The sequence below is a fragment of the Dermacentor silvarum genome, chromosome 1 (genome assembly GCF_013339745.2).
Source record: "Dermacentor silvarum isolate Dsil-2018 chromosome 1, BIME_Dsil_1.4, whole genome shotgun sequence".
In the NCBI taxonomy this organism is placed as follows: domain Eukaryota; kingdom Metazoa; phylum Arthropoda; class Arachnida; order Ixodida; family Ixodidae; genus Dermacentor; species Dermacentor silvarum.
The window spans coordinates 120,874,588-120,891,624 of record NC_051154.1 but is presented as its reverse complement, the minus strand read 5'-3'; the positions used below and the strand labels follow the sequence as shown (position 1 = coordinate 120,891,624).

Genomic DNA, 17,037 nt, shown 5'->3' with positions numbered 1-17,037 from the left:
AGCCTGCGACGCCTCGTCTCCTACGGAGTGCAGCTTCAACATGCATCAGCAGGTCCTACACACCGCCTACAAACTGCCTACTGCTTCGCTTGCGAAAGAAAACTGCTGTGGTAAGCGGCGCAAAAAGGCAACGACATTGACAGGTGAATCTCGCTTTTGTCCGACAAAAGAAACACCAGGGTGAAGCAGAACGACTTCGCGTGTTCGCAGTGCAGGCTGCAAACTCTGCCACTCGCATTCCTGAAGTTCAGCGCATTGCAACTCAACTGGCTGCCCAAGACACTATGGAGCTGGGTGGCCGAAATGCTCGTACCTTCGCCGAAGCAACTTTGCAGCAGAATGCCGCTCGCCAACAGGACGCCGCACGCCAAGCAAATCTGCAACACGGTTACTGACCCGCAAATCGTGCGCCTTTCGCTGCAGCGAACCACGAGTTCACAAAGCAAACATACAACAGTTTCTGTGAAGGCACGTTTCACTTTCGTGTTCTGGCGATTTCTATGAAAGAGGGATCAACCATAATTTTTTTGCATTCTGCCTAATTACATAATTAGTCTTAAATAAATTATCTTCTCAAATATGCAAATGCCTCAAATATGCAAATGCCACATAGCTGGACAGAACCAAGGTAACGTTGTTTGCCGTCACTTAGGGATACTCATATCATTTTTTGCATTCCGCCTAACTACATAATTAGTCTTAATTGTTCAACTTCTCAAATATTATAATTAAATGAAAAGTGGCAATGAGAAAATTGTAGAGCAACATGAAAATGCCTGATACAGCTTTCTCTTGCTCAATACGTGCTACATTAAAGTGTTTTTCTGAGCGTGAAAGGAAGCCCGTGAATACAAGCAAAATTGCTGTGCGACTGGCCGCTCGAGGCACAGTGCATGTACATATTCGTGGGCTTCTTTCACGCTCAGAAAAACACCTTTATGTAGCACGTATTGAGCAACAGAAAGTTGTATCAGGAGTTTTTAAGTAAGCAAAAGTGACAGAAGCACCGCAAAGTGTCCGAAAAGTGATGGGGGCAGAGAATCATGTACTATCTATTTATTCAGTCTTTAAAAAAAATTATGGGGTTTTACGTGCCAAAACCACCATCTGATTATGAGGCACGCCGTAGTGGGGGACTCCAGATTAATTTCGACCACCTGGGATACTTTAACGTGCACCTAAATCTAAGTATACGGATGTTTTCTGCATTTCGCCCCCATCGAAATGCGGCCGCCGTGGCCGGGATTCGATCCTACGACCTCGTGCTCAGGAGCCCAACACCATAACCACTGAGCAACCACGACGGGTAATCAGTCTTTCAGTCTCTGGTTTAGTCGGGAGTGCTCGCTGCTGCCAGCCCGAACCTCTTGCGAGCAGTATGATGTGACAGTGCAAGTACATTCTGTTCTCAATTGTATTTAAAAAAGAAAAAAGGTGTGTCGATTCTAGGTGTACTGTGGTCGAGGTCTATACGAAGTGGCCGGGCAAGGCTGTGAATAATTTCGAAATCAGTGACTAATTAATTAGTGAAGCAGAAAAAAATATCACACTGCAGCATCAATCAGCGTTTATAGATACTTTTTTAGTTTCCGAACTCCTCACCTCGCATATGGGTAGCAGGCGGCCCGCTACTGTTCCCACCATCGCAGCGCTGCGGTCGGCCTTTGCGCCAAGCGTGTGAATGTCATCTGCTAAGGCCTGGTGCGGTTATGGTTGTTTGTCAAGGTGCTCGGCATTTATATGGCACTCTCTGATTAAAGGAGCCATCTTGCTTCACAACTGTTTATTCTCTTATATGTATACGAAGAACCTAACTGGGAGGTTAGGTACGCGAGCTGTGTCTCGTTGAAGTCTGAATAAAAGCGGTGTGTCCTGTACGCGTCCTCCTTTTAAGTAAAATGAAAGCCATTGCCGGGACAGATCTTTGACACCCCGCGGATGAACAGTGTGATGCGGATAAACACTTCAGCTTGTCGAGATATAAGGCAGGAGAAATTGGGCCTTTGTAGTCGCAGATTTACACACAACTATCATTAATTGCCGCATAATTGGCTGTGCACCGGTAGTGTTACATCTTCGCTATTCATAGGCCGAACGGCTTCTGTGTAGAGAGTTCCAAGCTCGCATATTTTTCATGTACAGTATAGACCACTTATAATGTAACCGCTTATAGTGGAGGACCGGATATAGTGTGGTCTTTTCAGACTCCCGTTAATTTTCCCATAGCACTCTATGTATACACGTATCGCTTATAGTGCAGTTGCGGGAAACGAAATACCGGTTACAGTGCGGCTGCCTGGGAGTACAGAAGTCAGCGAAGACGGCGAACGCTCCCCTCAAACGGGCGCCCCAACGAGTGCTCGAGGAAGAAAGAGAGACGAAGTGGAGAAGAAGGGCATGTGGTGCGAACGAACAGCCAGTGAGGCTGAAACCAGAATCGTGAGTGCGAGTCGTGAAATATCACGGTGCGCATAGCGAGCGAGGGCCACGAAACTGCCAAGGCCAGCCTAGCTCGCGTCACGATAACGGCAGTAAACGAAACTTCAGGGAGCGGGCGGCATCGGCACGGCACGGGGAAGGGCACACGCGGAGACCGTGGAATGTGAGGGAGGAGGGCGGCAGGGAAGCGGATTTCGCCTCGGCAACTCCGCCGCATCAGTGGCTCCCCTCGCCCTCCCTCGTACCTTCCTCACTTTCGACTGTCACCGTGCGCGCCCGCCGCCGTGCAGGCGCCGCCGCTACAGCCGGCCTGGCGCCAGCTCTCCGAAGTTTCGTTTTCTGCCGTTATCGGGAAGCGTGTGTTGGCCGGCCTGGGACAGCACCTCTGCTTCCCTCTGCGCCGTAGCCGCAGCGTGCAAGGTCAACACGTGACTAGAAAGTAGAGGAAACATAAAGGAGAAAGAAGGGTTCACTGCCATTTTCTATGCGTGGCTACGGTAGCGTGGCTGAGACGTCGGCACGTACACGCATGTTCCGGCGCAATGCAGAATCGGTGACCTTGCCATTTGAGAGAGGGTGAAATTTCCGCCGCGTTTTTTTTTTTCTTCCTTTTTTTCTTTTTTTTTTTTTTGTTCGCGCGCGACGCTGAGGGGTCTCTCCTAAGCTTTTACTCTATGGCGGTGCCGGTCAGTCCGCCGCGTCATTTGGCTCGAATTAACGAGATTCGACTGTAAATTGAATGCAAACGTTCTAGCCGCATTCCTCGACTGTCGCATACGCGTGGCGGCTCGGTGCACATGTTTTGGATATGTGCGGGCCTTGAAAATTGTTGCTTTGGTTATAGTGCAGTACCGCTTATAGTGCGGATATTCGCGACTCCGGCGACTTACGTTATAAGCGGTCTACTCTGTACTTCTGTTTACAAATGTCTTGACAAGTGCAGTATTTTGCCAACTTACATGCACACTTATAAGAAGCTATTTTCTGTTTAAAATACGACATTGAGTTAAAGGGAGGAATGCCCACCCGCGGCTGTATCAGCCGGGCCACGTTCAATGAAACCCACACGCATGTCAGGAGAGTAGTGAACGCCTGTGTTTATTGTTGTCAGTCTTTTATACCAAAGCGAGGGAAAGGGGGAGGGGTTTAGTAGATAGTAAAGAAAGGCACGTGTAGTTCAACAAAGATAGGAAGCGCTCTTGGGCCTGATACGATACATCTTCCCCTTCAACGTCGTTGACTTGTCTGCTGAAAGTTTTGATCGTATCCCAGACGTTCCGGATGACGTGTTTGCCGCTGCGACCTTCACTGCGGTAGAACTGGCTGCAACGGTGGTTGCGGACAACTTGGCACTACCGTGGGTGAGCCGGACGTGGGAGATTCTACAGAGGCAGGTACCTGCTCTTCAACATAATCTTCTTCGTTGGAGGTGTCCTCAAAAGGCTCGCTTGTTGCCAAGAGGTGCTGCCGATTGCAGCGCAGGATGTTCCGGTCTTTTGTTTGCACATGGAAGGAACGAGGCCCCGGTGATCCAAGAACCTTGGCTTTTCTTATCCATGTCTTTCCCCTTATGCGAACGGAGTCGGTGCTCCTGAGGTCGGGATGTACACGTCTGTTGTGTTTGCTATGCCTGTGCTTACTTACTCGCGTGGAAACCAGGGGTCCGAAGTCTGATATGGGGGTCCGCAGGCGTCTTCCTTGCAGCAGCTCCGCTGGTGATCGCCCATCCTCCAGTGGACTTGTTGTGTAATTCAGGACGCCAAGTCAAAAGTTCTCATTCGCCGCTTTTGTCTTCTTCAAGATGCGCCTAATTATCTGTACACCTTTCTCGGCAAGGCCGTTTGACTGAGGGTACTCTTGACTGGATGTGATGTGCTTGAAATCGAATTGCTGAGCAAATAGCCTGAACTCACTATTGGCAAACGGGGGCCCATTGTCTGTGCAAACTTCGGTTGGTATGCCATAACGAGAAAATATGGCTCCCAATTTTTGTATCACGGAACTGGCCGTTGTACTGGGTAATAGTTCAACTTCCGGGAAGTTCGACATTGCGTCATAGGCACAGAGATAATGCTGGCCACCATACTGAAACAAGTTGACACCCACGCGATACCAAGCTTGTGTCGGTGTTGGACGCATGATTAGTGGTTCTGGTGGCAGCTTATAAGCATAAGTCTGGCATACTGAACACTTGCGAACTAATCTTTCTATATCAGAATTTAGATTGGGCCATTATACCAACTGCCTTGCTCTGGCTTTGCATTTTCCGATGCCGAGATGCCCTGCATGAACTCGCTTTAGTATGTCCAATTGCATGCTACTTGGCACTACGACCTTCGTTCCTTTTAGAAGGATCCCTTTGACCACTGAGACTTCGAAAGCCACCGCCTTCAGCGGACCTTCCACGGCACACCCATTCGCAAGCTTGTGAAGTACCTGCTGAAGGTATACGTCACGTTCGGTCTCACTTGCAAGCCTTGAGATGGTTTTTTCACTCACGAGTGCCGATACTACTGTGACTCCATGAACTTCGACGTCACTTGTGGGAGAGGCAGCGCTGTCTTCAGAGGCAGGTGCCCGGGAAAGCATGTCGGCCACAGGCATCTGTTTACCGGGAACAAAAGTCAAGGTGTAATCATATTTCAATAACCGCAAAAAGAAACACTGTACTCTTGGCGGCATGTCAGCAATGGCCTTTTTTGATATATATGGGGTGGATTGCCGACGGCCCTTTGCCTCGACACACCGAGCCCCGCGGTTGGCGCATGCCTGCGCATCAACCGCAGTCCGGTACAAACACGAGGAAACAATAGACGACAACCACGTGTACACTCGGAAAGCATTTATTGCGACTGCAACTAACACTTCGAGCAGGCCAGCTAGCTTTAGTTGACATCGCTGAGGGTTCCCTCGAAGAGAATAATACACTAGGTAAAGAAGGGCTTCCGACTTACCAACTGGGGAATACGGGGGGGGGCGTTTGCTGCGGCATGAACGCGGTTGACTAACCACGTGCGGGAATACGGGAGCAGCGGCGGAGACCTACGCCGTCGCCGCTTGCTGGAGACCAAAAAGACCCGGGCGATATCAGCGGGATCTCACGTGACCCACCCGGTGGCGCTGATAGCGCTTGCGATTCCCGCGCGCCGCCCACGGAAGGAAAGTTTCCCCTCTCCCAACTCTCCCTGGCACGCATGCGCTTGACGCGACGTTCGCTGCCCGTGCGGCGGTTATGAGACCCGAGGATTCCCACAGTGTCAAGCAGTGGGTGATGGTCGCTCTCAAGAATGAAAGGCTGACCGCATACGAAGTGATAAAACTTTTCGCATCCAAAAACTAACGCCAGAGATTCTTTTTCTATTTGTGAATAACATTGTTCGGATTTGTTAAGAGCTCTTGAAGCGTAAGCCTCAGGTCTCCAGGCGCTCCCGTGACGTTGCATCAACGCCGAACCGACACCGTACTGCGAGGCATCCGCCGTTATTTTCGTTTCTCTGCCTGGTTCGAAAATTGCTAGAAGTGGTGATTCGCTAAGCTCTCTGCATATAGCCTGCCAGTCGTTCTCATGATTCGGTGTCCAGTCAAAAACAACATCTTGCTTCAACAGTGAACGCAAAGTAGAAGTGCGCTGGTATAGTGACGGCACATATTTGCAAAAGTAGTTGACGACGCCTAAGAGCCTCTGTACCGCTTATTTGTCTCGTGGTGCCGTAATTTTCAGCAGAGCTTCGACCAGGGTCAGGGCGTATGCCCCTGCTGCTGATTATGTCACCAAGAAACAACTTCTTCAACGCCGAACAAGCACTTTGACGCGTTGAATGTCAGTCCTGCTTTTGCTGCTGCTAGTAGTGCGTTTCTGAGCCTGTCATAGTGTTCTTTTCAGGTAGCACCCCAAATGAGCACGTTGTCGACATAAACACGCACGCCAGGCAAACCATCAAATACCTCGTTGAGCGCTTTTTGAAAAACTTCGCTTGCCGATGAAATGCCAAAAGGCAGTCGAAGAAACCGATAACGGCCAAAGGGAGTTGCGAAGGTGCATATTTTGGAAGACTGCTCATCCAGTGGTATCCGATGGAATCCGGCGTTAGCGTCAAGCCGAGAAAACATCTTCGCTCCTGCCAACTCTTCACGGCGCGGCATCTGGTAATGTTCTCTCTTAAGGCATTCATAAATTTTTCTCGGGTCCATGCATACCCACAACCTGCTGTCCTTTTTAAGCACGATGACCAGTGGGCTTACCGAATCTGTCGGGCTGCTGACTTTTTGAATGATGCCTTCCGCTTCCATTCGCTGTAGTTCAGCGCGCAGAGGTTCTCGTAGCGCCAAAGGCACTCGTCTGGCTGGCTGGATGACGGGCATAGCACCCTCGCGAAGGGTGATCCTGTACTCGCGTTGTACACGGCCTGTTCCTTGAAAAGGCTGCGGAAATTCATCGACGATCGCGGAGGGACTGTTGTTTGTTACGGCATCAACGTTCCGTTTGATCAGCCCCAGGTCCTCCGCGGCTTTCAGACCCAGGAGGGCGCCGTGGTCTTTCTTAATCACGAAGAAGTCTGTGCAGACGCTCCAGTCACCAATGGTCACGTGCGACGAAAATGTGCAAAGCTGTTTGATGATGCCTCCGTTATACGATCGTAGAACCGCGTTGCTTGCTTTTACTGGACAGGCTTGAATTTTCCGGTAAAGCGACAGCGGCATCAAGTTTGCTTGGGACCCTGTGTCAATCTTGAAGTTGATGTCCTTGCCTGCAATATTCGCTTTCATGATCCAGTCCCGGTCACTGCTAATGTTTCTGATGGTGACGTCCAAAACATCAAAGTCGTCGTTTTGGTATGGCTTCTGCCTCTCGTCCTTTACCTCGCAGATGGCCCCGCTTGATTGGCAGCATGACGCAAAATGGTTACGCCCCTTGCACAAGTAGCAAGTTTTCCCGTAGGCTGGACAGCGCCGTGCGGCATGGGACCGGCTGCAGCGGGAACATTTGAAGCTTCGGCTCGACGATGCTGCAAGGACGTGAAGCTCTCCATCAGTCTTCCGCCAGAGCGAGTTCTCACGTGCTGATGTTTCCGCCGCCTTACATAAAGCCACGGCTTTCTCCAACGTAAGGCCCTAGTCCCTGAGCAACTTCTCCCGGAGCTTCGGCGAGTTTGTACCGAACACAATTTGGTCGCGCACCATCTCGTCCATCATCATTCCATACTTGCAAAACTGCGCCTGCTTCTTCAGCGTGCGGAGGAACTGTTCGAAGGGTTCAGCTTCGCTCTGTAGTCGAGACCGGAAGACGTAACGCTCATAAATTGTGTTCTCTTGCTCGACGTAGTATTCCTCGAGCTTGGCCACCACCGTGCCATAGTCCTGCTTGTCTTCGCCTTCATCGAACGTAAGGTTGTTGTAGACTTCCAGCGCCTCGTCACCAGCCACGCTGAAGAAAAGGGCCGTCTTTGCTGCCTCTGACCTCGGTTTTTCAGTGCACTCCGTGACTGCCAAAAAGAAATCAAATTTTTGCCGGAAGAGCTTCCACGTTCTTTCCCCGTTGGTCAAGAGGCCCAGAGACTCCGGTGGGTTGATGTACTCCATGCTTGCGGTGTTTTGAAGGCTGTGGTGTGGGCACTTGTTACGGTGCTTCCTTCATCGTCGAGCAGGCAAGGCTTCAGTTCCCCACTTCTGACACCATGTATCAGCTGGGCCACGTTCAATGAAACCCACACGCATGTCAGGACAGTAGTGAACGCCTGTGTTTATTGTTGTCAGTCTTTTATACCAAAGCGAGGGAAAGGGGGAGGGGTTTAGTAGATAGTAAAGAAAGGCACGTGTAGTTCAACAAAGATAGGAAGCGCTCTTGGGCCTGATACGATACAGCGGCCAAACTGTTGCCCTGTTTAGACATCAGCTAGCTACATCCTAGCACTGGAGTTCTACTTTTTATTGTCGAAATTTGAAGGCTGGTACATGTGTCAGATCTCCTTGGTGTACTCACCTATCGTAAAATACTGTGAAAGTTAACCCTGCGATCTGAATATGCTTCAAATATTTTTTCCACCAGCTACATGCCTAGTAGTTAGCTCTTAGTTCAACAGTATTCCAAAATGCATCCCACCTTTACTATTCACATACAAGTTAAGAAGTACTCAGAATGGAAAATATGTCACCTTATTAAAACAAAGCACTCATCACAAGCACAGACCCGTCAGTGGCTCTCCCCAAGTATATCATAATTGTTTGGCATTTTCACGCTCCCACTTTGCTTTAATTGCACGGTCATCTTCCTGATATCTCATTTGTGTGAAAAGTGCATGCGTGTTACAAAATGGAAAAAATCTCCGATTTGTCGACTTCGAATTTCAAGGAAGCTGGAGCGCAACACTTGGCTTGACCATTTTTCTTTCTTTCTACTTTTTTCTATTTCTTTCTTTCATTTTTGTTTAAGCTGAAGGCGTACGTCCGAAGGAAGGGGGTGACTTTTGCGGATATTTTCCGGACAGGCCGAAACGCGATTCTACTACTTGCTCATGTGCAAGTTCCCTTTATTTTGACGGCCTTTGATTTTTTCCGATGGGAGCAAAAGCAGACTGCAATGTTTGGAAACAAGCAAAGAACTGTGCACTTCTTTATGCATGCCCATGCACCACGCTCACTTTTGACAACCTCGCTTCTTATGGTATGTGACGTGTGACATGTGACTTGATTATGTCACCTTCCTGGAACTGTACATCAAAAACCTTGCATGATTTCCCCCAAACCTTTCTCAATGCACGAAGTGGCTTTCTGCCACTTCTAAGATAACACGAGTCTGGCGGCGGGGGGGAATTATAAGCCGTTTGTGGGAGCTTTCCTGTACCTGCTGGTGTACTTGCTGTACATGCTGCTGTACACGCCAGAATGTTGTCATGAAGTTGTGTAGCATGACGTAGAATATGGTACCAGGAGTAAGGTTTATCTCGGGAGGCAAAAAAAAAGTTGGCATGTTGACGAAAGCATGCGTGCGATAACACTCGGTGACCCGCACGTCGCAGGTACTCGTGTATCCATGAACGTGGACCTTGGCCCGGACTCAAAGGGCCTCGACAGCTAGCCAAGTGCTTGCAGACAGCGGTGAGGCACACACATTGAGAAAATAAAATCAGCGACCGACACAAGATGCAGCAGAAACAACCGCAACCTGCATGGACATGTCAGCAGAGCAGTGCCACTCACTTGGCGCAAATCTCAACTGCAGCGCCCTCACTGTCCCTAGGGACAGGTCACGCCCGGCTCGAGAGGAGGAGTTGTGGAACTAAAAAAGTATCTATAAACATTGGCATCAGTGGTCTCAGTGGGCACTGCACTTCTCCCACAACACAGTGTGGAACATCGGTCTTTCTCTGCAGTCAGTCAATTTTTTAACATTACATAGAGCACCACGTGAAGTTCTGGTCGTGCAAACACCTACTAAATAACTAGGTATACGCCACGCATCGATGCTTTTTAGCGTGTATATGTTGCACTGCTGCAAAACCAATAGAAAATCACATGCTCAAAAGTGAAGTTGCAAGTTACTCTTGAATTTTCTTTTGAAACCAGTAACAGTAGTATGCGCGGCAGCACAAGCCTTTTGACATTTTCAAATTGACAATGGAATGTTCACTTTAGTGGGCAATTTCAGTAGACAAAATCACAAATCACCTAGGAACGACACAAATATTTACGAAGCTTTGATTAACACATCAACCCAGTTTGAAATGGTTGCTTTGTTTTGCTGAGAACCTTGCTGAACCAGCTACCCGACTGGTTTGGAATGGTTCCTTTGTTTTGTTCCAGACCATTCTGAGATGCCAGCCAAACCGGTTGGCATGGTTACATTAGTTTTCTTCAGTTCAGATTCAGCTTCAAAATGGCAACACACATTTCAGTTTAATTTTAGTTCGGTATAAATGAAGCAGTTCAGTTTCTCATTATGGTTTGACACCTTGCTTGCACCAGCTTGCCACAGAATAGCATAGATGTCTCAGAGTGAAAATTTTATTCAGTTACCTTCAACCAGCGTAAAAAAAAATTGATTGTAACTTTAAAATGTTGCAAATTTGAATTCGGGGACGTTTTGGTTCCATGAAAATGGCTTTAAACACACACCTGTGCTATGTGGAGACGTTCTTGTGTGGACCAGTGGTCTATGTTCACAGGGCAGTGACAACCAGCAGCTCAGTGGCTTGTTGGCAGAGCGTGATGCTCAGGCTGAGGAGCTTGCAGCAGCCCTGGAGCGGCTACGGGAGGACCATGTAGAAAGCAGCCGGCTCCTGGAGACGATCCAAAGTGAAAAGGTGGCTGCCAGCCGGGCCCTGTCCCAGAACCGAGAGTTGAAGCGCCAGCTGGAAGAGATGCAGGACGTCTTTGTCAAGTTGGTGCGTTCCTTACTGGTGCATAGTTTACATGTGGGGTGATATTCAGTGCTCCTACTTCTGTGCCAAATGCGCCAACTTCCGCCATATGAAACTTCCTGCGATATTCTGATAAAAAACACGATTCTGCGCTGAAGTGCGCCATAATTAGCAATATGTGTGTGGCAGCAGTGGTCTGCAAATGTTCGTAGTGTTCATGACTAAAGTGGTTTAATAAATCGAACTTAACGTTATCTATACATCGCTGGCTGATAAATCGGGCTCAACGAGGATCGCCTAAAAGTTTGAATAATCGGAAGTCTGAAATATCCAAATTCGCCAGAAAACAAGTGACATTATTCCACAAGTGGCTAAGAAAGTGTGCCATATTCTCGGATGACCACTTTCGGGGATACTTGCGTGAGATTTAGCGTGACTAGCGTCAGGCGCCTCGGCGTCTATGAGCGACCACATTCTTGCCACTGTGCCAGGAACGATTTTGTCCATCGACGGGTCCTGTGCTAGTCACTCGAAATGTTCTGAAAGTGAAAGAATCCCCGAAAGGGGGATCTTCGAAAGATAAGGCACAAATATGTCAACGTGTTGCTGTGCACCTATGATCTTGTCAGTCTGTGTCTTTACCATTGTCATGCCGTAGCCACAGATAGAGGAAAGTACAATCAATACATGCGCCAAATCTTCAACCTTTGGAAACATAACAGGACCGCAATTTTGTAGCGATGCCTTTTCCGGTGCCACTCCTTTTTTAAGCTTCGTCAGTGGTAAGTGTGGCACTCCGCCTGAGTTATCAATGGTATCAGTCGGCCGTGAACGGTGGATAAAAAGGCCGGCATATAGAATCGAATGGAATGCATTTGTACAAAATCACGGCCCAGAAGACGACTGTACTATCAGAGATGAATGATGGCATTTTTCTCTTTTTTTAGCACGAATTGTTTTATGCCGGGTTTCACGAATGACTTCCTGCAACAGATGTAATGGATGTGATGTCGGCTCCGGCGCCACCCACCATCTAGGAGCGGTGAAGTAATTCATCATGACACTAATGAGCGCCAAAAGGGAGCGCTTCGGTAGTCGCAGCGCAGCGGAGGCTCCAACGGGGTGTAGGCATAGAATAATGAACCAAGTGTAAACGGCTTCGTGACTTTGTAAACTCCTCATTTTCAACGAAGTACTGTGTAATAAATAATAAAGTAAACATTATTAAAAGTGTCCGACGGAAGGATTCGAACCCAGGACCTAAAAAAAAATTATGGGGTTTTACGTGCCAAAACCAGTTCTGATTATGAGGCACGCCGTAGTGGGGGACTCCGGAAATTTTGACCACCTGGGGTTCTTTAACGTGCACCTAAATCTAAGTACACGGGTGTTTTCGCATTTCGCCCCCATCGAAATGCGGCCGCCGTGGCCGGGATTCGATCCCGCGACCTCGTGCTCCGAACCCAGGACCTCTAGTAAAGAATCCCGGTATTGAAACCATTACGCCACAGGCGCATGCACCAACATGTGGCTTAGAACGCCCTTACCAATTTCTCACGGTCAAGTCAGCGCGTTGAGACACCTCGCTCGCCAACAGGACGCCACGTGTGAAGCAAACACGCAAATCGTGCGCCTTTCGCTGCAGCGGACCGTGAGTTCATGAAGCAAACATGCAACAGCTTCGGTGTAGCCACGTTTCACTTTCGTGTTCTACCGATTCCTATGAAAGAGGGATCACCTATAATTCTTTTTTTTCTTACCAGCAGCCATTGTCCTCGTCGGCGCAGACATCGAGGGTGCAATCGACGCCGCTTAAACACTTGCAGTTGCCAGGACTGTGTCGCTATTTAGCATGTGAATGAACAAACGTTGGACGTGCAGAACCAACACTGCAGGACTCTCGAATGGCTTGCCAGGGTTCGCTTGTCTTACGGTTTGGGCGTGGTCGATGCTGGATTAACTAGGCTTCTCTTGTTTTGATTTCAAGGAGGTGTTAGCAATATAGCCGACGACCATGCCATGGCCATGTCAGCGACATATAACAGCCAAAATATCTCTATTTCTGCTCAACTTTTTCTCAACTCAACTATTTCTGCTCAACATTTGAAAAACTACTAAAAAATGTTCTTTTGTAAACCCTCTCCTGCTTGGGCAGCATTGCTGCCTGCAGTATTGTGTAAATAAATAAAAATAAATAAATAAATAACTTGGCGGCCAAATTAGCATGCAGTCTTGCAGGCGGATTCCGAATTATTGAATGGCGTGCCTTAAGGTGTTCGAAATTTCGGTCGTACTTATACATTAAATTTATGGGCCAGTGATGGGGTCTCGAAGTAATCTGAATAATCGAGCTTGTCTGAAGTGTTGCTGTTCGAGTAATCAGGGGATGCCAGTTGTGAATCAGCCAGTTGCTGAGCAGCGGCTTCAGCTTTACGAGGAAAGGCAGACCACTTAAAAGCACCTGGTGTCGTCTAAAGCATTGCTTTTGCGTTACCAGGGGTTCATCAAGGCTGGCCTGGCTCAGAAGAGCATTGATGACATTGAGTCGGGCCAGGTGTTTCTGACTTGCTGAAAACATGGCTAAGCTGGCAGCTGTCAGTGAAAAATTTGTAAGATGTAAAAGGCAGCATCTGAGCAGCATCACTCATTTTGGAGTAAACTAATTACAGTAAGCTGTGTGAACAGGTTTGTTGAGTTCATTTACATTAAAGGGATACTCAAATCTATGTTTTCCTTGTTTTCTATTTAGAGGCATTGTTTTACAGCAAGCAAATACTTTTTGGAATAATGCTTGTCAATTTTAAATGTTCAATTTTAAATAGCCTAGGACGCGTCCAGCAGTTGTCGTTTATTTGCTCTAAAGTGCTCTGAAATCTGCATTTGGGTGCTCCAAACTGCTCCAAAATAAACATTTTCCTGCTCCAAATATTGCTCCAAATCTTAGTTCATCAGTGGCACCACTGGATATTGCATGGTGAGCTGCTGATGAATTGAGTAAAGATTTTTCAGAAGCTGCAGTCTTTCAATAGGAACTGCTTCTGTTCTATGCCCTAATGTAAAGAAAAGTGTAGGAGATCTGCATGAAGCAATGAGGCATTGGAATGATAGGCACCCACCATGGTGGCTCGTTGGCTATAGTAACGGGCTGCTGATGAGAACAAGTTCGCTGGTTTTGATTCCCAGCCACAGCTGGCATATTTTGATGTGGGCGAAATGCAAGAACACATGTGAACTTAGATTTGGTGTTGTTTTGGGATGTTAAACCCCACAAATCAATCAGTCAGTCAGTCAGTCAATCAAGCATAGTCACCAATGCCTGATAGGTGCAGTAGTTCTAACAAGCTTAGGGACTAATTGGAAGTATTTTAAACATTTTCAACGCTGTCTTTTCAACAGAAGCCTTCTCCTCACTCTTTTCCGGCTGTTATATTTCATCATATAACATTCTCATACCCGGCTGCTATTGGCAAATAGTTGACATCAATCAAGAAGGGTGTTTGGATCAGTGCGCTTCTTCCTGCTGTTACTGTGTCTATTTATTGATGCAGTTTAATAAACTAGCTGAAGTAAGCATAAATGTGCGTTTTGAATTTCGTACTTGGGGAAGTACGACTATTGTCTGCTAATGCTCAGTCTCGCCTGCCAGCATAGGAATGAAACTTTAACCGCACTGCTTATCATTGTCGTAGCTGTTGGGTCTCGCTAATTTCTATTAGTTTTGAACACTCATCTAGCCCCGAACCACGTGAAACTTAAGGTCAGACCAGACATACGCTTGCCAGCGCGAGCTCACTCCTGGCCGCTCCTGGCTATACTCGTAGGCAGGCTTCGCTTCGTATTGAGTTATCGCGCAAGATGTGCAATTTTGATGTGGCTATTATCTGTTAGTCAAACTGGTGCAGGACAACGCTGGTCCGCATCACATAGCACAGCCAGACTGGAGCACATGAGGGTGAGCGTGCACTCCAGCCCTGTTCTGCACGTAGCCACTACAGTTGCATGTAGCTGCCTCTGCTGCGTAGCATAGATACTGCGGATGCCGCAATGAGTGTGTTTGCTGAGCTTGCTGCGGCTCACTGAGGACAGCAGCATGCTCTAATTGGTATCCGTGGGTGACATGACTCAAGGCCCGAGTACCAACATTTGACGAACATGTAATCTGTTTTCCAAGTTGCGCACCCTCGAGATGTGTCGTTATCATGGTCGAAGCGCATTATGTTAGGATTCTTTTAAAACACGATTCCGGAGTGCGGCATTCATCGCTTAGCCAAAGTGTGCACTGACGACATGCTCACACAAGCGAACATGAATATGAAGTTTGTTCCACCCTCGAAAATTGTGTGATTTTTGTATAGATAAGTGCGAGAGGAAATGTGCTACTCACGTCACTTGGTGCAAGAATAGCCACGCGCAGCTATCTAGTACACTGCAGCACAGCAAAGGGATGAGACACCGTGAAGTTAACCATAAGCTGAGTTTGGCATGTCGTAGGCGCAAAAATCGTAAGTACAGTATAGACCACTTATAACGTAACCGCTTATAGTGCAGGACCGGATATAATACGGTCTTTTCAGACTCCTATTAATTTTTCCATAGCACTCTATGTGTACGTGTATCGCTTATAGTGCAGTTGCGGGACACGAAATACCGGTTACAGTGCAGCTGCCTGGAAGTTTGGCAGACAACCTAGACGGCAAACGTTCCCCTCAAGCCACAAATACCATATTTACTCTAATCTAACGCGCACTTTTTTTCCGATAAAACAGGTCCAAAAATTGTGTGCACGTTAGAATCGAGTACGACCCTAAATCTGTGTTGCATTTCAATATGGCCGCCTCGCACACGTGTCGAGCCTAGCTACTCTCGAGCGTAGCTACCGTAGCTTCCTCCATGTCCTGCAGTACATGTGCTTGGGCAATAGTCTACCGTCTGGCTTGACGTTCTCTGCGTCTGCTCTATCAGCATGAAGTACTGAGTTCATCATGATGCCGCATTTAAAAGGAAAGTGATCATGTGTGCGGAGACGGACGGAAATCGGGCCGCATCACGGGCGTTCAGAGAATCTGAAACTTTCGGGACTGGGGCAAACAGAAGGAGAGAATTTTCGCCAGCAAAGCAATGTGGAATGGTTTCAGTGGACCGAAGCAGGACATAATCTGCGACGATCCACTTTGGCGATACGATCGCCTTGGTCCTATCTGAAAGCAATCTGTGACGGGGAAAGTCCGCTGCACGCCGTGTTATAGGTCGCATTGAAGCGAAAGGCATGATAGCACGAAGGTCAATTCGCTCGCCGCCCTTCGTCACTCGAGCGTTTTGACTAGGCTTGTGCGAATAGTGCTTTTTTGGTTCGAAGCGAATACTTCGAATAGTAGCAAGCAAAGAAAAATAAACAGCAGAGAGGGCTAAGGTCTCGGATTTATTCAAGGAAAGTAAACAACTTGATTATTTACGAAAATCTACAAATTTTCATGCAAAAGCACTAGCTGTTCCACATGCTGGGGTTTGAGGTGCTCCCTTCTGCAGCTTACAACGGCTCCTGCAGTGGAAAAATGCCTTTCACTTCTTGTCTGGGTGGCTGGTATTGAAAGATACCTACGGGCAGCTGCAACCAGGTTGAGTAATGCCCTTGCTTTTCCACCACACAAGGGGGTCTTCGGACCGGGAAAGAAGGGGGGCCTTCAAGTACCCAGCAACCTCATCCGAGATTGTACGGCTTGACTGATGATGTGCACGCGAACTGAAGTGTGTAAAAGCACTCCACACAAAGTCCCCTGATGTGTCTGCAGAGCAGGTGCTGTTCTCATTTGTTGCTGTACCATGTTGATCAACTGGCACAGTCTCTTCTGCTGTCGCTGTGAGTAGAGCAAACGCCCATTGCTTTGCCGGTCGCTCAGCATAACCGACATCTTTGTATCTAGGATCGACCAACATTGCCAATTCAGGAAGGCATGAAATCTTGATATCAGGGAACCTCGTCTTGATGCTACGCAAAAGGCTTGAGGCAAGTAATGCTGCCTCACCACCTTTGGAAACATGTTCAGCTAGAACTACCTCGGTACACTGCAATAGGGGAATGACTTGTGACAGCATGGGATATCTGTCCCCAGACAGTTCAGTTGTGGCATGGTCAAGTGGCTTCAAGACTTGCACTGCTGCATTCATAAGCTTCCACTCACTTGCGTTCAAGTTTGGAACTGCTTCAGATTCTGAAAGTTCTACAGTGATGACCGTACGGTGC

The 17,037-nt window shown here is 48.0% G+C and overlaps 1 protein-coding gene across 1 annotated transcript in view; it reads left to right on the top strand.

Annotated features, from left to right (window-relative positions):
* Positions 1-17,037, top strand: part of LOC119435939 (golgin subfamily A member 2) — a 198,592-nt gene that overhangs the window by 96,489 nt on the left and 85,066 nt on the right. The window contains exon 14 of the mRNA XM_037702641.2: positions 10,602-10,820. Coding sequence (XP_037558569.1) covers positions 10,602-10,820 — 219 coding nt within the window. The remainder of the gene's footprint in view (positions 1-10,601; positions 10,821-17,037) is intronic.